At 46.3% G+C, this 27,154-nt stretch overlaps 2 protein-coding genes across 4 annotated transcripts in view; both read left to right on the top strand.

The window, feature by feature from the left end:
* The window catches only part of GLG1 (golgi glycoprotein 1), an 89,788-nt gene extending 71,026 nt beyond the window's left edge, over positions 1-18,762 (top strand). The window contains exons 14-26 of the mRNA XM_009569971.2: positions 518-580; positions 1,255-1,368; positions 1,697-1,785; positions 2,661-2,778; positions 3,763-3,855; positions 6,434-6,571; positions 7,869-7,992; positions 8,337-8,479; positions 8,717-8,818; positions 9,447-9,554; positions 10,192-10,312; positions 12,794-12,900; positions 13,658-18,762. Coding sequence (XP_009568266.2) covers positions 518-580; positions 1,255-1,368; positions 1,697-1,785; positions 2,661-2,778; positions 3,763-3,855; positions 6,434-6,571; positions 7,869-7,992; positions 8,337-8,479; positions 8,717-8,818; positions 9,447-9,554; positions 10,192-10,312; positions 12,794-12,900; positions 13,658-13,825 — 1,488 coding nt within the window. The 3' untranslated portion in view covers positions 13,826-18,762. The remainder of the gene's footprint in view (positions 1-517; positions 581-1,254; positions 1,369-1,696; positions 1,786-2,660; positions 2,779-3,762; positions 3,856-6,433; positions 6,572-7,868; positions 7,993-8,336; positions 8,480-8,716; positions 8,819-9,446; positions 9,555-10,191; positions 10,313-12,793; positions 12,901-13,657) is intronic.
* A 664-nt stretch (positions 18,763-19,426) lies between these two features.
* PDPR (pyruvate dehydrogenase phosphatase regulatory subunit) overlaps positions 19,427-27,154 on the top strand; it is a 33,517-nt gene continuing 25,789 nt past the window's right edge. The window contains exons 1-7 of one of the 3 annotated variants that reach the window (XM_054078516.1): positions 19,427-19,519; positions 20,460-20,757; positions 23,525-23,658; positions 24,610-24,691; positions 24,780-24,943; positions 25,934-26,055; positions 26,862-26,979. In XM_054078516.1, coding sequence (XP_053934491.1) covers positions 20,531-20,757; positions 23,525-23,658; positions 24,610-24,691; positions 24,780-24,943; positions 25,934-26,055; positions 26,862-26,979 — 847 coding nt within the window. In that variant the 5' untranslated portion in view covers positions 19,427-19,519; positions 20,460-20,530. Of the gene's footprint in view, positions 19,520-19,741; positions 19,872-20,459; positions 20,758-23,524; positions 23,659-24,609; positions 24,692-24,779; positions 24,944-25,933; positions 26,056-26,861; positions 26,980-27,154 lie in introns of those variants that run through there. The other 2 variants (XM_054078517.1, XM_054078515.1) reach the window with 2 other exon arrangements.

Below are 27,154 nucleotides of genomic sequence, written 5' to 3'. Positions count from 1 at the left end.
GAAATTTTGCAATAAATAATTGCCAGGTGCATCAGTAGAGGTTTTCAGTGAGGTTAGCAGCTTTACTTATTTTATGAAGCTGCATATTTGACTAGCCTGCCCCAAACTGTTCTCTGTATCTCTTAAAATGTACGTTGTGCCCTAGGGAAAGCTTCAACTTCCTTCCAGTGGTTACAAAATGGTTTTCTCAGAACTGTCATAAATCTTTAGCTCCTATCTAGGTTGAAGGTGATTTCTAGTGCTGTAGCATCCAGTTTGGAGGTTGGCGGAATTATCCAAGCAGTGAGTTTCTGTGAGACCAGGCTCTTCTATTAAGCTGGAAGGCTTGTCTTGTATTTGCCAGTTTGTTGGCAAGAGTGAACCCTAGGACTTCCAAAACTGAAGAGCAAAGCTGTCTGCATTGCATCTTTCTAAGCCCTATAAACTGAGTTGAGTTTAACTTGTTATCACAGGTTTTTTTCTGAGCCTTTTTTCTATACATTCACTGTGAAAATGAAATATTGCATCTTTTCTGCAGGACATTCAAATTGAAGCCTTGCTGATGAGAGCATGTGAGCCCATTATCCAGACGTTCTGTCATGTGAGTTCTCTGTAATAGCATGCATGTCTTTGGGAGGGAAATGCCATCTGGGAAAGGTTAGAGGTGTTTTATGTTCTTTATGTACTTTCTGCGCTTCAAAAGTAAAATCTGAGGTATGCCTTTACAAAAGTTTTTAATTAAAAAGAACACCCCGAAACGAGAATTCTTAGTTGCATCAAGTGCTTCTGCTGTTGCTGGAGCCCCAGCACAAAGCTAGAGGTTTAAAGATGAAAATTGCCCTGTAATTGGAAAAGTCACTCTTTACAGTGAGTTAAAAACAACTTTTTTCCTTGACCCTTGCCTGCAGGCAGTGTCTCTCGCCATTCCACTGTGCGGCTGCTGAGCATTGCTGAAATAACTCCTTACATTGCTCTAGGACTGATAAGTTAAATAGCAATGAAGGCACCTAACTGTAATACTTGATGTGAGCACTGAGTCTCTGCTGTGTGTTCTCCTGAGTCTAAAGTGTGTGTGTGTCCGAGGGGATTCTTCTCTGAGCTGTAAATACTTGCGTTTGGTACAACTCTCAGGTGATCAGTTAATGGTGAGTGTAAGCTCACAGCAGAGAGCGGGACTGTACGTTCCCTTATTTCCTCATCAGAGTGGACTAAAGGAGCATAAAAATGATGACTTGTAAGAATAGCTCGTTTTTAAGCCCTTTTTCTGTTTTTCAGGAGGTTGCAGATAACCAGATCGATTCTGGAGATCTGATGGAGTGTCTAATACAGAACAAACACCAGAAGGAAATGAATGAAAAATGTGCAATCGGAGTTACTCATTTCCAGCTGGTAAGCAGCACTTTCCTCTGTTATCAGTGGACGCCTGTTCTGTTCGTTGAGGGTGTTGACAGGAATTAGCTAATTATGAAACCCCTCCTTCTTAGAGAGGGATTTCCCAGCATATTGAAGTGCTCTTGTGAATTCAGGCAGTTGTACTCGCATGCCTGGTCTTAAATGGTCACTTCTGGAGATTGTTTCTTTCCAGGCCCTCCTTCTTCCCTGGTGAACGGTAGATAAGAGTCTCCACTTCCTCAGCAGTGCAGCGTCCCCCTTTCTCTTTTCATTGTTTACCTCCAGGTTACCAAAGTTGGTTTTTTTCCTCATTTCTCTCTTGCAGGTTCAAATGAAAGATTTTCGATTCTCCTACAAGTTTAAAATGGCTTGCAAGGAGGATGTGCTGAAACTTTGCCCTAACATCAAAAAGAAGTACGTAGCACCCGACCAAAGAGCAATCGTTGATTGCAGAAATATGTAATAACCTTACAGGGCATTTCATGATGGGGCAGAAAATGCTGCGCTTCCTTTAAAGGCTGATGAGTTTGTGTGTTTTCCCTTAGTGACTGCGTTCTGCATGTGTTTAAGGCAGAGGCACTGCCTGCCTCTTCAAAATTACTTCTTTACTCTTGCATATAAGCCTGTCCTCTTGATTTTCTGTGCTCTGAAAATAACTAGTGATTACGATTAGTGGACTGCATGTCCCAGGGTGTTTCGTGTCCTTGCTAGATTCATCATCTTCTAAGATGCAGGCTACCGTTGTTCCAGTTGCTGATCTGGGAAGGGAAAAATGTTTTAGCTGGTTTATTCGTTTCAATGTAAGGGTTTTTTTGATCGCCTGCTGTAATGATGTGTGGCTAAATTGCACACAAGGTCAATCCGGTTTGTGGATGGAAGGACTATTTGCATTTTATGATACAAATGCCCTTCCCATGGTGCAAAAGGATTGTTTGCAATGCCTCGTAGGTATTCACCTTCATCTGCTTCTGAGATGAAGTAAAGCTTTTCTAAAGTGTGCACATGATTTAAGAGCTGAGGTTTTGCTGGGCATTGGTGTGGTGGGGCTTTGACTGTCTTCCTGTCTGCTGATGTAGAGTCCAATCAGACAGCATTAGATTTAGGTTTTAATTGTGAGCCAGTTCCTCTGCCTAGGGCTGTACCCAGGCTACAGCTAAGCATAGATGCATAAGGGCTTTATGTTGTCTTTGGGTTCCTGGGGTCAGTTTCTCTGATGTGGTGATCCAACACCAATCTTGGCTGGTCTCCGTGAAGGGTATGTGAGTAAAACGCTGTTTTCTTTTCTGCAGGGTGGATGTAGTAATCTGTCTGAGCACAACTGTGCGCAATGATACTTTGCAGGATGCCAAGGAGCACAGGGTCTCTCTGAAGTGCCGCAAACAGCTGCGTGTTGAGGAGCTAGAGATGGTAAACATGCATGAAACTCTTGAACTGCCTCCTTTTCTAGCGAGGTCCTTGAATTAAAGCTTCCTGGTTTGTCCACCCTGGTGAAAAAAAGGAAGCTCGTTCATAAGATGCATTTAATTTATTTTTTCCACTCGTCTTACAACACGAGCTCCAATGGCCCTTGACAGGGAAATAATGACTGTCTACTGTAATGCCTTAAATATTGTCTCATGAAGGCTAAGGCAAGCTAAGTAATGGTCATTGGAATTTCAGCTCCATGTGACTAAGTTTAGTGTTAGATAGCAATGTGCTACATGTGCTGATGTCCTTAAAGTCCCCTAGGAGAGAATAAAAGCTTCAGTTTACAGACTGAGGAAACAAGCACAGATGAAGCAACTTGACTCCAGCTGCTCCAAGTTATTCAGTGATAAATAAGAGTAGTGTTTGTTCGGGTAGGCAAGGCTGCCTCTCAGCTTCCTGCTGCAGAGCTTGCAGCAAGGAACTCATGAGGTCTTTGTCCAGTATATGTTGTTCGAGTGCTAAAGCGTCACCTTAAGCAGGCCCATATCAGAAGATGCAGCACTCTTGCCTTTGTATGGAAGAATTAAAATGCTGGGCCTCGCTAGGGGAGGGAACTTTCACATCCTCCAGATCCCTCAGTGTTTGAACTGTTTCTAATATGTCCTGTTGCTTTCCTATGAGGATGTTTTGGCAGCCTTGGACCCTTGTGTGTGGAGAAGCAGCGGAAACAACTTGCCAGCTCTAAAATTCAGTTTAAACCCTTCCTTCAGTGTAAAAAGTCAACTGATCCACTGCATGGATTTGCAAAGTTGATCTCCCCCTAACAGCACTTCTCATATCCAGGACCCTTAAATTCAAAGAAACTGACCTGCCTCCTGTGGGACTTGCTTCCTTTTAGGGAGTGGAGTGCTCTAGAATAGAGTAACAAAGTAAAATAATCTTTAAAGCCTCACTTAAAAGTTCGTGCTGTAATTTATCTTGCAGACAGAGGATATCAGGCTTGAACCAGAACTGTATGAGGCTTGTAAAAGTGACATCAAGAATTACTGCCAAAACGTGCCCTATGGCAATGCTCAGGTAATAGATTTTATTAATAATTTACATTTTAATTTGTACTTTCATTTCAGAAAATATTTAAGGAATACTTTTGCCTCTGCGAGTGCAGCGTTAGGTTTTCATTTTGATACCACTGAAACTTTTCGTTACTATATTGAATCATCATTTTTTAACCCGCATTGGTTCACAAGCATTAATACTGGGTGAATGCAGTGCTGTGAGCAGTTAATTCATAGAATCATAGTCAGGGTTGGAAGAGACCTTAAAGATCATCTAGTTCCAACCCCCACAGGGGATTCATGCCATGGGCAGGGACATCCCACTGGATCAGGCTGCCCAAGGCCCATCCAACCTGGCCTTGAACACCTCCAGGGATGGGGCAGCCACAGCTTCTCTGGGCAACCTGGGCCAGTGCCTCACCACTCTCATGGTGAAGAAATTCTTCCTAATGTCTAGTCTAAATCTGCCCCTCTCCTGTTTATACCTATTGTCCCTCGACCTGTCACCACAAGCCTTTGTGAATTTCCTGTAGCCCCTTCAGGTACTGGAAGGTCACTATAAGGTCTCCTTGGAGCCTTCTCTTCTCCAGGCTGAACAACCCCAGCTCTCTCAGCCTCCAGCCCTCCCATCATCTTTTTAGCCTCCTCTGAACCTGTTCCAACAGCTCCACCTCCTTCTTACATTGAGGATTCCAGAACTGGACACAGTACTCCAGATGAGGTCTCACAAGAGAGGAACAGAGGGCAGAATCCCCTCCCTCCCTGCTGGCCACACTGCTTTGGATGCAGCCCAGGACACAGTTGGCCTTCTGGGCTGCGAGCACACGTTGCCAGGTCATGTCGAGCTTCTCATTGACCAGCAGCCCAAGTCCTTCTCTGCAGGGCTGCTCTCCGTCACATCATCCTCCATCGTGGGGGCTGGAGGGGGGTTGCCCCAACCCAGGTGCAGGACCTTACACTTGGCCTTGTTGAATCTCATGAGGTTCTCAGAGGCCCACTTCTCCAGTCTGTCCAGGTCCCTTTGGATGACATCCCATCCTTCCGGTGCGGTAACTACACCGCTCAGCTTGGTGTCATCTGCAAACTTGCCAAGGGTGCACTCGATCTCGCTATCAATATCATTGATGAAGATACTGAACAGCACTGGTCCCTGTATGGACCCCTGAGGGACACCACTGGTCATGGATCCCCATCTGGACTTTGAGACATTGACCACTACTCTTTGAATACAACCATCCAACCTGTTTCTTACCCACCTTACCGTCCACCCATCAAATCCATCTCTCCAATTTAGAGTGAAGGATGTTGTGGGAGACTGTGTCAAAGGCTTTACAGAAGTCCAGATAGATCACTCCCGTTGGTTTACCCATGTCCACTGCTGCAGTTACCCAGTCATAGAAAGCCACTAAGTTGGTCAGACAGGACTTGCCCCTGGTGAAGCCATGCTGGCTGCCATTAATCACCTCCCTGTCCTCCATGTGCTTTAGTATAGCTGCTAGGAGGCTCTGTTCCATGATCTTCCCAGGCACAGAGGTGAGGCTGACAGGTTGGTAGTTCTCAGGGTCATCTTTTCTACCCTTTTTAAAAATGGGCACAACGTTACCCTTCTTCCAGTCACCAGGGACTTCTGATTGCCAGGACTTTTCAAATATCCTGGAGAGTGACTTGGCAACCACATCTGCCAATTCTCTCAGGACTCTGGGATGCATCTCATCAGGTCCCATAGACTTATATATGTTCAGGTTCCTCAGGTGGTCATGAACCTGATCCTCCTCTACTGTGGGAGAGGGTCTACCTTCCCCCGGTCACCATCTTGCTGTCCCATGACCCAGGAGGGGCAATGAGAGCAGTTATCGGTGAAGACTGAGGCAAAAAAGTTAAGTACCTCAGCCTTCTCCTCATGTGTTGATACATGATCCCTATTTCCAGCCATCAGTAGAGGGACATTCTCTTTGACCTTCCTCTTTTGATTGACGTACCTATGAAAGCCCTTCTTGTTAGTGTTTACATCCTATGCCAAGTTCAGCTCCAGCTGTGCCTTGGCCTTCCTGACTTCATCCCCACACAAACGGGCAGTGTCTCTATACACGTCCCAGGTTCCCTGTCCCTGATTGCTCTGCCTGGGCAGTTCCCTCTTCGTTTTTTGTTTAACCAGCAGGTCTCGACTCAGCTATGCCGGTCTCTTCCCTTTCCTGCCTGATTGTCTGCATACGGGGACTGAGCGCTCTTGCGCTTTATGGGAAGCTTCCTTAAATATTTTCCTCAGTTAATTCTAGTTTTAAGCTATTAGCAGGTGGTTGCTGCAAGTGTTGTGAAAGATTTCTTAGGCGTAATGTCTGCAAGATGAGGTTTAGGGGTTTGGATTAAATCCAGGTGGCCCTTTTCATCTCATTACATCTTTGTCAGAAAAGATGAGCTTAAAGCAAGTCCTGGAAATAAGCGTTGGTAATGATTTCTGATAAAATCTTGGCATTGGGAGCCGAGTTGCATAAATCGGGTGAAAACAGCTGTTCAGGGAACACACAGCGATGAGTTTTGAGCAGCATATGACAGAATCGTATCAACAAGGTGTCTGTTAAGGTTGTAATGCTGTCTTGTAGATTATTGAATGCCTGAAAGAAATCAAGAAGCAGTTGAGTACCCGGTGCCACCAGAAGGTGTTTAAACTGCAGGAGACGGAGATGATGGATCCAGAACTGGACTACACGCTGATGAGGGTCTGCAAGCAGATGATCAAGGTAATGGTCCTGTGCTGTTTTAAGAGGGTGAGGTTGGCATGTGAGAGTTCTGTCAGTTTTGAGTTTCCCATAAAGGTTTTTTACAAGGCTGTGTTGTTTCAGAAGTATGATTGCTTTTTTGCACAATAATCATTAACTCTGAATCAGGTTGAGGTTTCTTCAGGGGTCTTCTCTTCAAATTTACTTCTCCAAATATCTGATGAAAGCCTGTGCACTAATAAATTTCTTCCTAACTGCCAGCAGAATTGAGGAGGGAGTCTGTGCTGAGGTTTCTAATACAGTTTTCATCCAATAAGTTTGGATTTGGATTGGCCTTTAGCAAAGGTGAAGAAGTTATGATTAGAGAGAGGAGTAACATCTTCAGTTCACTACTGGCCTGATGCACAGATACTTTCATCAAAATGATAAAACAGCCAGAATCATGCAGTCCTGAAAATTAGAAATGCTGGTTTAAAGTGATACCACATGGAAAGCAGCAATGGATGTTGATACAAGACGACTGCCAGAATTGCAAGCCCTGAAACACTAGTATGTGTGGTCTGTATGCAATACCCTGACTCTGTATTGCGCCCAAAGGAGAGCATCCTGAGAATTTATTGCTCAGACTCATGCTTGTAAATAAAAACCCTGTAATCTTACTAAAATGGTGCGCATTAGAAGATGCAACAGCCTTATCTTCTGCCCGCAGAACTGGTTGCTAACAAAAGAAATAAGTGCCTTGGTCTGAATTTTGGGCGATCTGGTTCACTTCTGATTATCTGATTCAGGACCGGAATGGGCAGATCCGTATCAGTGAACTGTTCTCTGCTTTCTCCTTCCATATGGTCTTAGTTTGTCCTGGGTGTTACTAATGAAGTCCTTATCTGTCGCTTTGTCCAGGCAGTATTTGTGCACGACACTGGTATGTGTGGAGACTTGAAAGATTTCCGTTTCAGTTTCTAAAATAAAGTTGGGTGTGAGGCCTAATTTGGTGGGTATTTCTTGAAAAGTGTGCTGTAATTCAAGAATAGAAAATGGAGGCAAATTGCTTTTGATTTGCCAAGACAAGCTGGTGCCTGGAAGCCGGTCAAAACCGTATGGCTTAATGCTCATTCCATAAGCAGAGATATTCACGCCCATAGTCAGTTTAGAGAGTAGCACTGTCCTTTTTAAGAGGAGGTGTTGGGGCTAGGGAGCGTGTCTGTACACCTCTGAGTCACACAGGTGGTTCTTCTCTTCCACAAATACAATTGGATTTTGTTTTTCAAGTGCTTATTGTTGAAATTTGGGTTTTGTGGTTTGTTTTTTTGTTTTGTAGCGGTTTTGTCCAGAAGCAGACTCAAAAAATATGTTGCAGTGTTTGAAACAAAACAAGAACAGTGAAGTGATGGATCCTAAATGCAAGCAAATGATTACCAAGCGCCAGATTACGCAGAACACAGGTATCTTCTTCTGAGGGAACTTACCTTGCCTGCCTGAGCCGCTGACTGGTCCGCAGGGCTGAAAGAATATTCACTTCGGTTTGTTCCCCTTCATGGCTGTCGGTGCACACAATGACTTCGTTCAGTCAAGTTCTTGAGGATCAACATGTGTTATTATCTGTTTTATTCCTGAAGCTCTTGCCTCAGAAGATAAAATTCCATGTGAAAAAATACTATTTTTCCCTCAAATTAAATGTATTGCTGGTACAGCGTCATCCAAGAGATTTGTATCAAATCTCTTTTGGAGTGTTAATAATCTGAAGAGATGTATACTCTGCTGAACTTCTCTTGTCTTTCCTGCTTAGATTACCGCTTAAATCCAGTGCTCAGGAAGGCGTGCAAAGCAGACATCCCGAAGTTCTGCCAGAATATCCTGAATAGGGCCAAGGATGATACAGAGTTGGAAGGACAAGTCATCTCATGCCTGAAGTTGAAATATGCAGACCAGGTGAGCAGAGCTAGTGAATGCGAATGAGAAACTGCGCATGATTGTGTTTGAGGAGCAGTCATTGAATAACAAATCAAACCTGGGCTTGTGGCATGTTCTGTGCATTAACAGGCTGTACAGAAATGAGGTTTTATGCTTCTATACACGTATTACAGAATACACAGGTTAAAATGCAAGGTGATTGATTTATGAAAATAAAGGTCATTGAATGAATTAATGACTTTCTCTGCTTAATAGCGTCTCTCTCCAGACTGTGAGGACCAAATTCGAGTGATAATCCAGGAATCGGCTCTTGATTATCGGCTGGATCCCCAACTTCAGATGCACTGCTCTGATGAGGTAGGAGAAATGACTCTGCAGCTGCTTTTTCGCGATGAAAACTCCCTTCATGAAACATGAACTGTCCTGATAATTGAAACAAATAAAAAGCCCCTTCGAAATGCTTTTAGCCAGTCAGGTTCTCTGCTTGTGATTTTGTCTAGTGTGCAAGAGTTGCAGTTTCTTGTGGGGTGCTCTTATAAAGTTATTTTTTTCATCTGGGATCTCATTTGTTCAAGACTTGTGACCATGGGAAAACAGTGCTTTCCTGTTTTAACAGATGTGTGTGAGCTCTCTGGTCTTGTCAGCCTTCACTGGTGGAATCCAGTCAGATTTTGAGCTTTCACTTCCGATAAATGAATCAGCCGTGTCTCGAGTATTGCTTATCTCTTATCTTAACATTATTTCTACACTGTTTTCCTCCCTGCTTCCCTCTCGGAACGGTTCCCTCCCCAACGGTGCTGTTGGGATTCAAAGGGAATGCATATTGCGTGAGCCAAGCAGCGTTTGGGGATTCTGGAGGGGAAGTGTTTCATTGTGTGTTCTGTTGCTGCACTCTGTGATGAAATAATGTATTGAGATACAAATGTCCTAACGGGCAGAAAAACTGTTGTGAACTACTTATGTTAAAATACCTTCTTCAAAATAGATTTCCAGCTTGTGTGCGGAAGAAGCAGCAGCTCAGGAGCAAACCGGGCAGGTGGAAGAATGCCTGAAAGTGAATTTGCTGAAAATAAAAACAGAAATGTGTAAGAAGGTAAAGGAAATAAATTGAATGCGCTCTGAAAGGCATCCCACCCCTGCAGAAGTCTGATTTTTCCAGATCACAGCCCAGGCCATGTTCTAGCTAGTATGAAGCCAGAGCTCTGCAAATTTCCTTACATATCTCAGTTCTGGCCTGCAGCGATTCTATTCAGTTTCAATTTGCCAGTGAAAATTGTGCTGACAATGCCTCCGTTGCAGTTCTAGGTTTGGATCCTTTCTTGTTTATGGTTGCCAAAGTTTCTTGCTGCTACTGTTTTCTCTTGCTGTCTCCATTGCAGGCTTCCTGAGGGCTGGATGTGGCCCAGCACTGGCTGTGATCAGGGGCTGTAGGAGTTGCCCCTGTGGCTGTGACACCTTATTTCAGTTCTAACTGAAGTAACCCTGGCCTATTGACTTTGTGTTTTAGATTAATATGGGTATTTTAATGATCGTAACTATGGTAACCCTTATAAACCAGGACATTTAATCCAGTGTTAACCAACATTTATAGCCTCATCCAGGGACAGGGGTGGGTTTTTGTCATGATCCTGGGTTTAAAAAGGTGGTGCACCTTTCAGAAAATTTAAGCAGTGTGAGTTTAGTTCCCGCTTCTTTTTTTTGAGATGTACTTGTAATTTCCCCCTCTCCAGGAAGTGCTCAACATGCTGAAAGAAAGCAAAGCAGATATATTTGTTGACCCAGTGCTCCACACAGCCTGTGCCCTAGACATCAAACACCACTGTGCTGCCATCCCACCAGGGAGGGGACGCCGTAAGTGCTCGTGCTTTACTCCTGTAACCTCTCAGTCCTGAGGACTGTGATGCTGGTGAGAGAACGCAGCTTATCTCAAGTACCAGAGCTTTCCACAGTCCTCTGTGGGTGATGAAGTGGAATGGCTGCAGAGGTGGTGGGTGCCCCAAGATGTTGGCTGTCATGAATTCCTTCCTTGTGTCCAAGGTGGGACCAGTTCTTCAATCCTGATATAACAGCCTTGCAGCCTTATCTGCAAATTGAATGAGTATATTTAGTATTCATCTTTATACAATTACAGACAATAGTGTGTGATAGCAGATCCATTTTACTCTCTGTAAAATCCCCCCTCGGTCAAATCCTCTTGGAAAAGAGCTCTTAATACACGTGGACTGAAGCGCTTGAACTTGTTTTCCAGTGTGGTTTATCTCCCACCCTGTATGAATTTCACACAGGATTCTGCTCCCAAGCTTGCTTAGGGTAGTGTTATATCAGACTGCATCGAAAGCTTCCCTGGAACTAAGCTGCATCTCTTACAGAAGCAAATCAATTTGGGGTCACAAGGTTCATTCCTAGCTAATCCCCTTGGTCGTCCTTGCTTTATATCAGTCTTTGTCCACGGTTGGCTTCTTTGTTTCGGTATTTTTGACAGACAAAATTGAACTGAACAGCTTTGATCCTCATTTTTCTTTCTACTTAAATAGCCCAGTTTTTTCTTGTCGTTATTAGAGAGAGTAAGTAGTCTTTACTACATTTCCTAAATTCACGTAGCAGCTAAAGGCCTTCATCAGCTGTCTCCTTCATCATCCAAGTCTCCTAAGACTGAGTTCACTGGGTTCAGACTGCTTGAAAACATGATTTATTTAAGCATTTCCTAACCCATTCTTTTCCTGTTTGAGGTCAAGCTCTTGCTTTGTTCTTGTCATTACGTTAGCTAGCTGAGTAGTGCGTATGGCTATTTAAGGAAAGCTAGAGGGAAAAACAGTCCTTAAACTCAGAAAGGTGGGAATGTTATCTGGCATTAAAAACAGCAGCCAAGTGGTTTCCTGATCATTGTCTTTTGTGCTGGTTACTGAATGCCTTTCTGAAATTCTGGATATCCTTAGTTTATTCCTGTTCCACTGTTCTTTTGATGTGTGTTCCGATGTGTTTGTGCTGAAGGTGTGCAGAAGCCTGGAACATAGAGAGGGATCTGAGTGTTTGAGCTGGCAATTGTGTTTCAAAAGTTTGGAGTTAGTTTAAAATTTGCAGTCTGTTTGCTATGAACAAAATAACGCAATAACGCTTCACTGCAAAGCATAAAACATCCAATTGGGGATTATTCAAGTAAGGCAGTGTAAGCATAATATAGAAAATCTAAGAGTCAGTGTCTTATATGAACATGTAAAAGTGTTTATGAGTTAGCTGAGGTGCTCGTGGGCACCCAGAACATTGTGATCCCATTTGCTTTGCACAGCACCATGTGAAAACTGAGGAAGTAAAACCTTTTGAATACATTTTGTTGATCAAAAGAAACCCCTAACAAGCCTAAGAAGTTACACTGTTATTTTCCTGAGCTGAATTTGATCCTAGTTCTCTCTGAAGAGTGGCATGGGATTTTGAGAACAGATCATTGAAAGTGCAAACATGCAAGACTTTTTAAAATCTCATGAATTACATCTGGGATAGGTTCTGTAATTTCTTTTTGGAAGTCAAAATACCTTGTGCCTCAAATTGCAATATTAATTTGTGAATCTTGGTGAAGTTGCTAGTTCAATGGTACAGCAAGGCTTTGTGGACAGTCTGTGAGGCCGACTACTCTGTTCAGAAAGCGATGGAACCATCAGCTTTTGGTTGAATTGGGCTGCATCAAAAGCAGCGTGGCCAGCAGGGCGAGGGAGGGGATTCTGCCCCTCTGTTCCTCTCTTGTGAGATCTCACTTGGAGCATTGTGTCAAGTTCTGGAATCCTCAACAGAAGAAGGAGATGGAGCTGTTGGAACGGGTCCAGAGGAGGCTACAAAGATGATCGGGGAGCTGGAGCACCTTCCCTACGAGGACAGGCTGAGAGAGCTGGGGTTGTTCAGCCTGGAGAAGAGAAGGCTCCGAGGAGATCTCATAGCGACCTTCTAGTGCCTGAAGGGGCTACAAGAAAGCTGGAGAGGGGCTGTTCATAAAGGCTTGGAATGATAGGATGAGGGGCAGTGGGTATAAACAGGAGAGGGGCAGATTTAGACTAGACATAAAAAGAAATTTCTTCACAATGTGAGTGGTGAGACACTGGCCCAGGTTGCCCAGGGAAGTTGAGGCTGCCCCATCCCTGGAGGTGTTCAAGGCTGGATGGGGCCTTGGGCAACCTGATCCAGTGGGAGGTGTCCCTGCCCATGGCAGGGGTGGGACTGGATGATCTTTAAGGTCTGTACCGATACACACTATTCTATGATTCTATGAATTGAAGTGTCCCTTTCTAGCAGCCTTCTCACAGCCTGTTTCTATTCCGTAACACCATCTTCTTCACGTTACAGAAATGTCATGCTTAATGGAAGCTCTGGAAGATAAGCGAGTGAGGTTGCAGCCCGAATGCAAGAAACGCCTTAATGATCGTATTGAAATGTGGAGCTATGCTGCAAAGGTAAATAACTAAAGGATTTAAATAAATTACATCATCTTTTTTTTGCATTGGATCTTTCTTTTGCAAGCTATTTATGAAAAACTTATACTGTAATGAAATCTTTCTCTCTGAAGTTTACTATTTGGTCCAGAAAAATTGAGATCGAGTCTCCTTTTTTTAAATTTTTATATCTTGCTTTCTCCATGTCTGAGATGCACACTCTGCAGTGCAGAATTAAACTGTTGTGTACACGCAAGGCTTGGTCTCCTATAGACAAGGTCTGGGGCAATGAAATAGGGTCATCACAACCCTGATGGGTGTTGGACTGTTTGCCCAAGTGATAGGATGAGAGGGCGATGTTGAGTTGCACCAGGGAAGGTTCGTATTGGACATCAGGAAAAATTACTTCACCCAGAGGGTCCTCAAACACTGGCAGAGGCTGCCCAGGGAGGTGGTTGAGTCCCCATCCCTGGAGGCGTTTAAGAGACAGGCAGATGAGGTGCTCAGGGATATGGATTAGTGGTGGACAGGTTCACCTGGATTTGATGCTCTCAAGGGCCTTTTCCAACCTCGGGATTCCATGGTTCTGTGAACTTCTGTTACAACCTTGTCTCCTGAGCTGTTCTTCCTTCAGGTGAATCATTGCTGGCCTGCTTGCTTTTTCTGCAGGCCGAGTCTGTGGGAGCAGCAGTACCAGAGACAAAGCCTGATCAATGCCAAGGTGCAGGCTTACACGGAAAGTACGGCTTGGCTCATTTATTTCCCTTCTCTCATCCAGGTTGCCCCAGCAGAAGGCTTTTCTGATCTTGCCATGCAAGTTATGACCTCTCCGTCCAAGAATTACATACTGTCTGTGATCACGGTTGGCATCTGTGTACTCTTTCTCATCGGCCTGATGTGTGGACGCATCACCAAGCGGGTGACAAGAGAGCTCAAGGACAGGTAGAGCCTGGATTGCCTGCTGAAGAAATGCCTGCCTAGTGCCCGGTTTTGTACAGCCCTCCTCTGTATAGTCTACCCGCCCCCTCTTGTGAGAGGAGAATAAAAAACAAAATAATTAGAACAGCAGCAGGTGTTGGCTCAGTTTTCCCATCCTGGATCTCATCCACGGCATCTTCATCCTATGAAAGTTTATGTGCAACATTGGCAGCCCAGCCAGCAGCTTTTGTTACCCCTTTGTTAGCAGACTCTCGTTTACCTGCCTGTAGACAAGTCTCTGTTGTACTGTTGGAACTGCCTTCACTCTCCAGATCAGACTGAAACGACCTGCAGCTCAAGCAGTTTTTAAGTACATTTTTAAAGACAGACATCCCGACTATATGATTTAGCTATCGGTTCGTATTGAAATCTAGTCATCCTCTGTGGCCAAGTGAAATAAAAGTGGGAAAGTAAAGGGTGAATTGCATCTTACACCACGGTTGGCCTTGTTTTGGACATCTTGCTCATCTTATGTAAAGCATCTCCAGAGCATAGTCGTGGACACCCTAAGGACACCCGTCGCTGGTGTCATCTTCTAGTGAATATCCTGCTTCTGTTACTGTGGATTTTTCTGGCTGAAAAGATACCCTCCCTTTCTTCCTCTGCCACTTGCGAGATAGAATAAATACTGACCAGGATCAAATACTCATGTGAGCTGTACAACTCGTATTTCGATAGATTAAAGACACGGTGTGGATGCGAGGTGGGTAGAGCCTGTCGGTAGCCTCTGGTGCTGCTGTCAGCAGGCGTGAAGTGCTCTGATTGCTTACTCGGTCAACAACTTCTGTTAGTGACGATGCAGTAACATTCTAACACTCCTTCTATTTTACCTTGCTTCTGTTAAGCTATTACCCTTCCAAACTATCTCCCTAGCGCTGGTATTGCCACGCTGGCAGTGTGGTGCTTTGTCAGGGATCCAGAAAGCAATGAACACTCCACGTGTTTATCTGTAAACCAGTGACCTGGGGGCTAGAGCCGTGGTTTGGACCTGGCCTGGCGAGATCTTGGGGGTTTGGGTAGTAGCACTGAAGAGTGTTTTTCATTTCCACAACCGCAGCTGATAAGGTTAAGGATAAGGGATTGCAGCTGGTGTTTTCTGGGATGTAGGGCACAGGTGCTGGTCCAGAAGCAGGAGTGGATGGGTGCACGAGAGTGTTGTATGAAAGGCAGAAACGTCTGGATCTTTAAGGGAAATCACTTTCACATTGTTATCATCCATGCGTGCACTCGTGCTGTATATCGTTACACTCCCAGAACATGATACTCGTACCCGAGAATCCAAAGAAGGTGTTTTAGAAAAGCTGCACCAGTAGTTGTGGCCGCCTCTGTCACTGTTGTTCCTCAAATACAAGGAGTTGTGGAGGTCAAAAGCCACGTGCTTTGGCTGAAACGTTGAGAGTGTTCATGAGATCTGGAAGTGGCTGCACCAGAGTCCCTATGTACAGTAGGATGTACTTTATTCGCCTTTTAGGTGTGCTCACCTGCCTGTGCTGCAGTAAATTCACGTGCCTGAAACTGTCCAACTTAGGCTGATGCTTGATCCATAACTTTGTTTTCCCACTTAGTGCACTGCTAGATAAGACCTGATGCTTCCAGTTCTCTCTGTTCTTCTTGAGGACAGCGGAGGTGGTTTTGAGACACTTTGGAGTGTGGACCGGCTGATGCTGATGATGCTGCGTGTACAGAATGGCGTACACAAAATACTGTGAGCTTTTGCTGCAACTGAAGCTTTTTGCAAGCGTAACTTCATCCCAGCCTGAGGATGGATGGCAAACTGTTAGTGATACGGTCTTTGACTTACTATGCTAAAGAGTTGTTCACAAACTCTTCTGGTTTTATATTGAATTATTACGCGCACAAGCAAGCAGTGGAGAATGTCTGGTGGTTCAGTGGTGAATTAGTGCATGGCAAGATTGCAGTTAAGTGGTTAGGTAGGACAGAAATTAAGCCTAAATTCTTTCTCTCAACCCTCTTCCCTGGTGCTAATAGAGCTTAACTGGCCTTCTGTCAACATGAAGTGAAGCAGAAGAGGAATGGTTGATGGTGTCTCTTGAGGTAGCACAGGTGTATAACACCGCGAGTGTTAGTTTGGCAATTATAACTGTTTATTGTTTCACTTGATGGAGCGCTGAAATTACTGCTGTGAGATGGGTGTGTTCACAGAGCTGCCGGCAAGGGAAATGGGATCTTTGCCTGCTTGGCACGAGTCCTGCTTCTCAAGATGTCTATGGGGTGTATTTAAATTGCTGTCAGAGGGCTTTTTTTAAACTGTTGTGACTCTTTGAAAAGGCATTTTGTAACCTGATTAGCTTGAAAAGCCTAATTAGATGGTTTATTGTCTAGAAATAGCATTTTCCACTAAATTCCAGAAGACATGGCGGTGAAAATTGTAGGTTTGTAGCCATAGTTCTGAATGTAAACTCTGTTCAGCTCTGAAGGCGACTTTCTTTACTTTCAGATATAAAGCTTTCTGGGTTTTTTTTTTGCTTTTTAATTTAGAGAAGGTTACGGTGAGGGTGCCTGGAACGCTGTGCTAGGAGTCTGTGGTCTGTGGTGGTGTTAGTCTGCAGTCATGGTGCTCGTCTGGTTTCGGTGTGAGTGCTCTGGGATGGTTACAGGTGTGAGTCTGGGGGTCCTCTGAAGCAGAGGTAGGATACTAAATAGATTTCTGCGTGATTCCCTTCGATGCACTTTGTCACTCTAAGGCATAGACCCTCCTTTTAAAGGTGTGACACTGGCAAAGGGTCTGGTCTATTTTGTCACTGAGCATCGTTATCTGTTCACTTTTTAAAATGGGGTTCCCTGACACTGCTAACAACCGAATTTGCTTTTCTCCGTGACTAGGAAGCTACCAATCCCAGTCTTGAAACAGCCTCCTCCTCCTCACATATACCTAAAATCTAGAGGTCTCAAAGGCACAGAAGCCTACACAAGTTCTCTTCCAAAAATAACCTGCTTGTGCTGTTGCCAACACAACCCCTTGCCTGCAGGTAACCATTTTCCATTGCAGGGAAAGGAGGAAATGGTTGTAAGAAACACTGCTGTTGCCTTGAACTTGAGGAAGCCTTTATAGCTTCTCCAGTCTAATGGAAAGTGCTAGAAATGGCTGCCACCAGCAGACCACCAGCGACCAAGAGTGTCGCTGTGGCAAAACCAGGGGCACCCTTTCCTTCACAAGCCTCTTGGAGGAGAAGGCTGCCTGCTGCCGAAGGCAGCTCAGGAGGAGGTTGATTGCTTTTTCTCCTTGCCATCACCAAACCTCTTGGAGAGCTCATTTAGACATGGTGATGCAGAAGCTCCCGTGGCTGTAGGGAAGGGCTAGATGACAGGAGCCTGGCAAGGCATGCAGCTCTGCTTCCCTCCCGTTGCTGCAAGGGTTAACAAGCTGTGACTCCCAAACAATGGCTCGTATTTGAATACCATAGGTGACCATGCATGATGTGCACCTTGTTACTTCACCTACTAGCCCGTTAGTGTTCATTCTTGTTGGCCTTTGTGAGCTTATTTATTGTTTGATCTTGTCCTTTGGCTGAGTTTTAACTTGGGATTCTCCTGCCTCGCCTCTGTTGGAGTGACTCATCTGGGCAGGGACAAAATTCCCTGTGCTTCAAGTAGTGTCTGTCGAGCCGAGTACCCGCATGTCTGTATAAGGGCTGGAAAAGCCCTAGTGATGCTCAAATAATTCCATAACAAAGACTCTTAACAATCCATGCGAATAGAATCAGTCTTGTTCTGAAAGAACCCGCAGTGAGCGTGTTGTGTGAGAGTGAACGGAGAGGAGCGAATGTCTCTGAGGGCGGTGCAGAGGGAGGAGACGTGACGGGCCAGAGGGATCACCGGAATCCCATACTGTTGTAGAGGAATTGCGTTCAAGCTGGATGGCAACTTCTGTTAAAACGCAACTTTTATTATTTAGTTGAAATAAGATTGTAGTAAGTTGGTTGGTTGGTTGGTTGGTTGGGTTTTTTTTTACTTTATCAGTTTTGTTTAAAAAAAAATGTAGTTTGAGGTGCGTGTGAGTGTGTGAGTGCGGAACGAGACGAGGGCATTTCACCTAGCACTTCTGCCTCTGAGTAAAGTACAGCTCTGTGGCGACAGCGCGTTCTTCATCGCGGGGTTTCGGAGCTTCAAGGCAGGTCCCAGGTACTGATCTTTGTGCAGTCTCCCCGCTTGGGGGCCGAACCTGCCGGCTCGCTTCCACTAGGGAATCCCGGGTAGAGGGGACCCAAACCAGGCTGGATGGGCCTTGGGCAGCCTGATCCAGCGGGAGGTGTCCCTGCCCACGGTGGGGGGTTGGAACTGGATAATCTTTAAGGTCCCTTCCAACCCGAACCACTCTGTGATTCAACTTGGAAAATGAAAGAGATTCCTGCATCAGACCCGCTAGCTGGAGTCCCTGCACGCTGCCGGTGTGGACAGGCAGGAGGAATAACACCTTGCCACTCCCTGGACAGAGGCAGGTTGCTGTTTTCTCCTCCCACAACACCCAAATTCTGTTCCGTAGCTAACCCAAAGCAAAACCATCCCTTCCTGGATGCAAATCCCACCCCGCTGTCCCTGGGGTTTGCCAAGGAGCAGCGCTTGCAGAGCTCTGGCGGTGGGAAAGGCTGAGCTGAGGGCGAGGGAAGGCTGGCGTGGGGTTGGCCTGTGGGCTCTGGTGGGGACGGGGCGGAGGGCCCATGGTGGTGAGGGAGCCCCGGTGCCCTCCCGCCCTGCAGCAGGCGCCATTCCAGCTCGATCTCTTCATTTTTATTTCCAAATGTGACATGAATGAGACTTTTTGTTTTGTAAATCGTTTCCCCTCCCTGTGTATAAACCCCGGCCGGCCTTCCATTCGGTTTGGTTTTATTTTACATGTTCATGCTGTGTAATTTTGAGATGTTACTGAGATTCTGAACATAATAATGTGCTTTTTTTTTTCTTTTTTTTTTCCTCTGTACAGATGAAATGGGAGAATTTAATAAAAATAGTCTGCAGGTTTGTACTGGTGGTGGCTGCTTCCTGGGGGGGGGGGCGCAGAGGAGACCACGCCCCATTTGCTGTAAGGGGTGGGTCGCGGGGCGGGGCTGGTCGAGACCACGCCCCTTGGAATGGAGGGGCGGGGTTTAATGACACTATGCCTATACTAACATGTAAGGAGCTGAGGCGTTGCCTTGCTAATCCACACCCCCATGATGTTAGGCGGGGTGGGGAACCACACCCCCTCTGCAAAGGCACATGTTCTGTGGGGGCGGGGCCTCTCTAAGCCACGCCCACTCTCTGGAGGTTATGGGCGTGGCGACTCGAGGCTTCACCTATGCTGACACGAGTGGGCTGGGCCCACTAACCCACGCCCCTTGCTGTCAGTCATGGACGCGGCGCACAGAGGTCGTGCCCCGGCTGACCGTGCGTTTGCGGGGCCTCACTATGCCACACCCCCGCGGTCTGTTATGGAGCCGGGCGGGGCCTCTCAAAGCCACGCCTCCCACTGTGAGACATGGCCGGTACTGAGGGGTGGTGGGCTGTCGTGGGGCCACGCCCGCATAGCATCACATGTGGTGGGGCGGGGCCTCGCTAAGCCGCGCCCCCGCGCTCGACACCAGGTCGGCGTGGGGGGCGGGACAGAGCACGGTTCTGTACCTACGACCGGGCAGGAACTAGGCGAGGGGCGGGGCCTTTCAAGGTAGGGATATAGTGTGACCACGCCCCCCACCCGGCTCTTAGCGAGACCCCTGGGCACAGTGCGAAGGGCAGAAATACCACGTGACCGCGCCCCCGCACCAAGACAGTGACTTGGGCTATGGGCGGGGCATCGTCTGGCCGAGTCCCCACGGTCGGGTCTGTGGACGGGCGCGGGGCGGGACTACCGCGTGTCCACGCCCCATCCAAACACGGAGTACATAGAGTGGGCGTGGCTTCTCGTGGCCACGCCCCTGCGCCCGGTCACTGAGGCAGCCCCGCCCCCGAGTGCCGCATCGCGGGGCGGTGTCGCGCCGCGGCCGTAAAGCGCGGAAGGTCGGTGAGGCCGCCCCCAGGTGAGCCTCTGCCCGTCTCGGCGGCCGAGCTGGTGCTGCCGCAGCGCCCGCCGCTCCTCCTGGCTGCTCTCGCACGGGCTTCATGCCCTGCCCGCGGCGAGGCCTGGCGGCGTGTTGTGCCGCAGCCCTCCTGAGAGCCCCCAGCGCGCGTCCCGTGCCTTCCGGCCTCTGCCAGTCTCCCCGTCTCGCTGTTCTCGCCGTTCTTTTCCGCCTTCCCTCCGCTTCTTTGCTCGTTGTCGAGTTATTCTGCCGTCAAAAGCGAAGATTTATTGCCCTGCACCCCCTCGCAGTGCCCTGTGCCCTTCGTATTGTCCTGCGCCCCGTCGTGTTGCCCTGTCCCCGTCGTATCACCCTGCACCCCGTCCTATTGTCCTGCAGCCCTCGCATTGCTCTGCAGCCCTTACACGACCTGAGTTTCAATCCCAGCAGCCAGGCAATCCTTTCGGGCCAGCGTAGCCGCTCTCCTGTTTGTTTATTTCTCAGCTTTCCCGTGTCTGCCTGTACCCGACACGCCATGTGACGTTTGCTGCTGCCAGCCCCGTGTATGACAACTGGTAACGCTATTCTTGTCTTTTTCCTTCCTCGAAGGAGCAGTTCCGAACTCCCAGCTGAACACGTCAAGGTGGTGCTTTCAGAAGACTGACGCAGACGCCGGTGGGATGTTTCTCCGGTTACTGTCAGACGTCCGGTGGCGGGCGGCTAACCCGAAATGGAGAAGAATGATCTGCTCGCGTCGAAGTACCTCAAGTACGGCAGAACCTCACCCTGTTTCCTTGCCAGCACAGGCGCAGGTTGTCATCTGTGGTGGTGGAATCATGGGCACCTCTGTGGCCTATCACCTCTCCAAGATGGGTTGGAAGGATATAGTCTTACTAGAGCAGGGCAGGTAAGGATTTTTGGGAACAAAACCAAAGAAACAGGACTTCCATTCGTAGGAGCATCTGCTGTAGTACGTTACTTCTACCTTTTCACCTGAGATTGGACCTGTGGAATGCAAATAATGACACTTACTACATCTTCCCAAGCACAGGGTGAGGTGAAGGGCATCCCTTGTGTGATTGTGGTGCGTTAGCCATGGGTAAGGGGCAAACTCCGAGATAGAGAAGTGGAGACTGGTTACCAGTTACTGGGGCTTAAAGGGGCCTACAGGACAGCTGGGGAAAGAGTCTTCAATGAGGGAGTGCAGTGAGAGGACGAGGGGGAATGGTTTTCAGCTGAAAGAGGGGAGATTGAGATGAGATGTTAGGAAGAAATGTCTACCTGTGAGGGTGGGGAGGCCCTGGCCCAGGTTGCCCAGAGCAGTGGTGGCTGCCCCATCCCTGGAGGGGTTCCAGGCCAGGTTGGATGGGGCTTTAAGGTCCCTTCCCACCCAAACCATTCTGTGGTTGTGTGATACAGCTGTGGGCAAAACAATCTTGCCTTAGGGAGGATTAATTTAAAGTAATTAAGAATCACTTTATTTCATGCCAGTCAAAATAGATTCAGGTGCTAAGAAAATAAACTCTAAGCATTAAAACACCACTTAAGCTTTCCTGTGCTCAGCTTCTCTCCTGCATCCACAGTTTTCCACCCTTCCCCTCTGCCTCAACAGGCACAGGGAGTGAGTGGTGGGGGAATGGTCAGTGCTGGGCTCAGCGTGGGCTCTCCATGGGCTGCAGTTCCCATCAGGAGAACTCTGCCCTGGCTTGGGTTTTCCACAGAGCACAGCTCCTTTGGGAGACACCCATCTGCTCTCGTGTAATCGCAGGTTTCACACATGCATTACACAATGCATCTAACAAGCACAGACCACGTTTAGAATGCTCAAAACCCCTATCAATCACCCTGCACCTGTTACCATCTCTAGACACAGAGTGTGATACGCTTTGCAACTAGCAAAGCTCAAATGTTATTAGTAGGTATTGCTAAAACATCACCCTGTAAGCTGGTTAAGGGCTTGGATTATCTTGTTTGCTTGTTGCAGGATTTATTGCCTGTACGTAAAGAGGGTAAGATGGTTACAGTTCGGTCGTTGTGTGCTGCAAGAGCTGGATTTGAAGCCTATGGCAGAGCATGTAGGTCCCATTGAAAGCTGACTGTGACTACCTATTACTTAGATTTCTGGTTTGGATTCACGATGTTTTTTTAATTAAGCAATTTTGGAACCTTGGGCATAAGACAGTGCTAAGAGTTTGGGAGTTTGAAGAGACGTTTATCGCAGCAGAATGCTGAGTTGAGAACGTTTACCATCTAGCTTAGAGCTTCCCACCTGATCATAGAATCATAGAACCATTAAAATTGGAAAAAGCTTCTAAGATCCAGCTGTCAGCCCAACACCACCATGCCTACTGAACCATGTCCTGAAGTGCCACATCTGCACACTTATTGAACCCTTCCAGGGAGGAGGCTCCACCGCTGCCTGGGCAGCCTCTGCCAGTGCTTCACCACTCTTGCGGTAAAGAAAGTTTTTCTGATGTCCAATCTAAACCTCCCCTGTGCAAATTGAGGCCATTTCCTCTTGTCCTATCTATTGTCATTTGGAAGAACAGACCAGCACCCACCTCGCTACAGCCTCCTTTCAGGGAGCTGCAGAGAGTGATGAGGTCTCGAGTGATGCTGCCTTCAACAGTGATTGATTGTGACTCCTTGCTTTTGCGTGGCTGGGAAGCTGGTGTTATCACATTCTTTATAGTTGCAAAGAGATGAAATCTGGGAGTCTCATCTGAGACCTGGTGAAAGGTGTCCTTCCGCGTGGAATTAGCTGCTAGGCTTCATTTGTCAGGAAGCTAGGCTGGCGTGGGGTAGGTGTACCCCGTTACAGACGTCCATTGAGTTAGGTGCTGTACAAGCTCGGTCCTTGTGTGTGCTTAAAGAACACCACCACCACTGCCTTAGCAGAGGCATCTTCTGTGAAGCACAGCATGTTGAGTCTGTGCTTCAGCTGTTTTCATTGTCATTGAGCAGGGATGGAGGAACAGTCTTACACAGCTGATCCTTGCATGGGATTTGAGAATATGGGCATGCTAGGCCAAAAGCAGCCTTGTCAAAGGCAAGCGGAAGGATCCTGGATTGCTCTAGCAGACTTACAAGTATTGTGGAAGCATGTTGTGAGAGGGATGTTTAAATCTAATTGTCTTGTCTTCACCTGTCTCTCCTGCAGGGAGTTTTTAACAGGTTTCTGTTTACAGCAGCCCTTCAGCAAATACCCGGATGGACGGTGGTTTAAGGGTGTTTGCAAAAGGGGTGAGAAAGAGGTGTACCTGTCTCTGGCAGCTGCTGCTGTAAGAGGGACTTGTTGCTGCTGTAAATTGCAAAGTTGTGAGACTCAAATCCAAGTTCATTTTCATTTGAGGGAAATCCTGCTTTGAAGAAAGAATCAAGTAGGCAGGTGGGCTTAAGCAGAGGGGATAATACATTTGGAAAATTTTGGTCTTCAGAACCAGTTAAAGAAAAATGGTTTTAGAATACAATGCGCTTTCAAAAGTGAGGTAAATGAAAAGCATTCTAGAGGTTGCTTATTCTTGCGGCGTACAGCTTTTGGTCCGGTATGTTTGGAGGAGGGGTTGCTGTCTGGTTTGTGCTGTGGGCAGAGATGCCAGAGCAGCCTGATGGGGTGCTATCCTCTCTACATGTCAGCTGGATGAGGCCAACAGTTTTTGCAACTTCTCCTGCAGATTGGCTGCTGGTACCACTCGCTTCTGTGCCGGCATCGTGAGCACAGCCCGGCAAATGTCCATAGAGCTGAAGATGGCAGACTATTCAAACAAGCTCTACCAGCAGCTGGAACAAGAGACAGGAGTGAAAACAGGTACTGAAAGTGCAGTCATTGAGTAGACTTTGGAACATGATTCCAATACTGGAACATGATTGTAGTTTTACAGTGTCTTAAGAGTCGGGAGTTCCTGTTCAAAAGTGAACGTTTGGACTGAATCAGATGCAGAGGGATGTTGCTAATGTAACCAGGAGGGCAGAAGGGTGTCAGGTGGGCAAACGGGAGGCAGGCTGCCTGCAGGCTGTCATCACTTCTTACGTTGTCTTTAGCTTGGGTAGATTTCCACAAGGACACTGAAAATATTTTGCCGTGCATAGAGCAAATGTTGCATTTTCTGCGCTGATTTGCTTGTCAGAAAGAGAAAATTAACAGCAGCGCTAAAGCACAGGCAAAGCAAGATACCTTTCTCTGGTCTCACCCTGGAAATAACAAGAAAACATTGTGTTGAAGCTCTCCTCCTCCCTCCAAAATGCTGGGGCACGGACCTGAAATGAAGAGTTTTGATCGCTGAAGGTTTTCTGCTAAGAGGGACTCGTGATATTTGTCAGACTCAGCAGTGGTTAATAACTGCATTAGTTAAGATTAGTATTAATCTATTGCAGGTGGTGGAGTCACAAAACCTCTGCTTCTAGTTGTGGTTTTATTCTTCTGACTAGTTATTAGATCACATTTCCCTTTTTTTTTTTTGCCAGTAACTCCCCCTCTCTTTTCTTTTTCACCATGTGTGAAATTTTATTTATAAACATGAGTAAATATAGTAGAAAGAGTTACAACACAGGTCAAATTCAGTTCCTTTTGTGAAAAGTTGACCAATGCAGTTTTTATTTCCTAGTTGATAAGTGTTTAAAGTCATTTGGGGGTCTGGGATTTCCAGGCTCATGAGTAGTAGAAGTAACAGGTCTGCAACTATATCAAAGCAATGTGTCTGAGATTAAAAGGAATTCAGGCTCCTGTCCAGGTCTGACTTGCCTTTGGTCATTGTTGTAGGGTATGTGAAGACAGGCTCTATTTCACTGGCTCAGACTCAGGATCGACTGATCTCGCTCAAACGCATCGCTTCATTGCTGAAGTACGTATAAGCAGGAAATATAACTGATCGGAAGCTTGCGCCAGCTCTCCTGCGAGACTGATGGCATTTTTCTTGTGTTCTGCGGCAGTGTAATGGGGATCCCTTGTGAAATTATCACCCCAAAGCAAGTGGCACAGCTCCACCCACTGATCAACATCCATGACCTTGTGGGGGCCATGTACGTGCCAGAAGATGCACTTGTGTCATCTGCCAGTGCGAGTCTGGCTTTGGCCACTGCTGCCTCACGGAATGGTATGAGTTTTTTTATCTATAGTGCTCTCCTGCATCATAATTATCTTATTTCCCTAAGAGAAGATTGTATTCTACATCTCTTTTGTTATTCTAACTAAGCACTAAAGACCAAAACGTGGGTTTGTCTGTAAGGTTTAAATTTGTTTAAATCTATTTTTCCTCAAAAACCAGGCTGATTTTTTTAACACGCTGATTCTTTACAGATCAGCTGTGATAGATGAAGCACCAGTTTGTTGTCCCAACTGGTTATAAATTTCTCTGAATAAGCGCACACTCTTTTATCATAAAAACAGTCCTTCGCAGGACCCGACTTAAAATGACACATCACGAGAGTTTCAATTCCCTAGAAATGAAAAGATGTGGGTTAATCCATTTGGAATATTTCACTGGGCTCATATGCTTTGGAAGTGTGGTAATAAATACAGTTTGCCCAGCACTTTGGAGTGGTCTAAAAGTGGAACAAAGGTTAGATATGATACCAGAGATGATGCTCATTAAGGATGAAACCCCATCAGGCTGGAAGAAGCTACTCAGGAAGATGGCTCTCAGTTTCTTTTAGTCCATCTTTTTTTGCATACAATTAACTGATTTTTTTTTTTTCTCACAAAATAACTGGTTTCCCATAAAAGAACTGCTCTTGTCATCGGGAGCTACAGAGTTTGTCGCTTAAAGGAATTGTGATGGAAAGAAACCTGTAGTTGAGCTGCACTTTTCACATTGTTGTTACTAGGATGTATTTATCACCCAGATTGTCACATGGGAGGAGAACACTGCAGCTCCTCACAGTCTTGGCTCAAAACTGAGATACAAATTGTATACGTGCTGTCTCACAAATAACAGGCTGTCACTTGAGAATTACTGGGCCAGAAACAGAAATGTTGTCTTTAAGACAAAATAAGCATTTAGGTTGAGTTAATGTAAGTTAATGTTAGCAGCCTGACACTTTAGGAATGAGGCTTGCAGGGTACTGACTTCCGTGCGTCCTTTCAGGTGTCCAGATTCACGAGCGGACGAGTGTCAGTCATGTGTCGGTCCAGAAGGGCCGTGTGACTGGAGTTGAGACCGACAGAGGACAGATTCAGTGCCAATACTTTGTCAACTGTGCTGGCCAGGTTGTATTTTCTTTCTTTTTTCCTTTGGTTAAGAACATGTACACTTCCCTTGGGATTTCTTTAATTTTATTTTTCTTTTTTCTAATGGTTTACGGAGCGGCTTGGCTTACAGGAGTAAATGAAGGTCATGTTACGCAGCTTCTTACACCAGCAGGGGTGTGAAGGAGGAAAGCAGTGCTTGCTGCTTGCTTGGCACCAGAGGCTGGATGTGAACCAGCCAAGGAGCATCCTGCAGCGTGTTGGTACAGCTCTGCCCGTGGTCTCTGTCCCCGAGGAGTGCACCCTTCTGACATGAAGAGCTTTGCTTTGGCTCTCAGTGAGATGATTAAGTCTCTCTCTCACACCCTCCCTGAAAGTTCATTTGTTGGGTTTTTTTCCCCCATTTAGCATCATGTTTTTTTCACTGTGAAAATACACCTGAGAGTTGCTGTTCCTGAGCTTGTTGGTATGGGATCTTAGCAGTATGGGCACCTAAATCCTGACTTTTCTGCTTCTAGAGGCAAAGCCTGGTGCTGACTTTGGTGTACAGATCTTGTTTTGCTTTTGTATTGTAAATAGATACTTAATCTTAAATCATGGCTCTCGATCTTGTGAGGAACAGAAAAAGTCTTTGTTCCTAAACAGTTCAAATTCTAAGAACCAGGGGGAAAAAAGTGCATATATTTAAGTCTTAGGGGATTGATGTAAGTCTTACTTTGTCTCTTATGAAAGCAGACCCACAGAGAGGAGCTCGGCTTTTGTCCTGCCTTTTTAGATTGAAATCAGTTTTCTTTGCTTGCATTCTAACATGCATGTTTTTATTTCAGTGGGCCTATGAGTTGGGCCACTCTGGGGAGGAACCAGTCAATATCCCACTCCATGCCTGTGAACACTTCTACCTCCTGACACATCCTTTGAAGGAACCTCTGGCAAGTAACTTACCAAGTAAGGATTCTTCAGCTCTGCCTCACTTGGTGAATTACATTTGCCTTTCCAAGGCAATGCGTAGTTTGGAATATCCTCTTTCAGTGATAGAATCTCTTTCCTTACTTTTGGGGAAGGTTTTTGCAGCAGAAGTTGACTTTCAGGGTCGGTCATCTTAGCAGGAGGATGACCTTGA

This window comes from Cuculus canorus, chromosome 13 (genome assembly GCF_017976375.1).
Source record: "Cuculus canorus isolate bCucCan1 chromosome 13, bCucCan1.pri, whole genome shotgun sequence".
Lineage (NCBI taxonomy): Eukaryota > Metazoa > Chordata > Aves > Cuculiformes > Cuculidae > Cuculus > Cuculus canorus.
The sequence above is the reverse complement of the archived record's forward strand: the minus strand, read 5'-3'. Positions and strand labels throughout refer to the sequence as shown.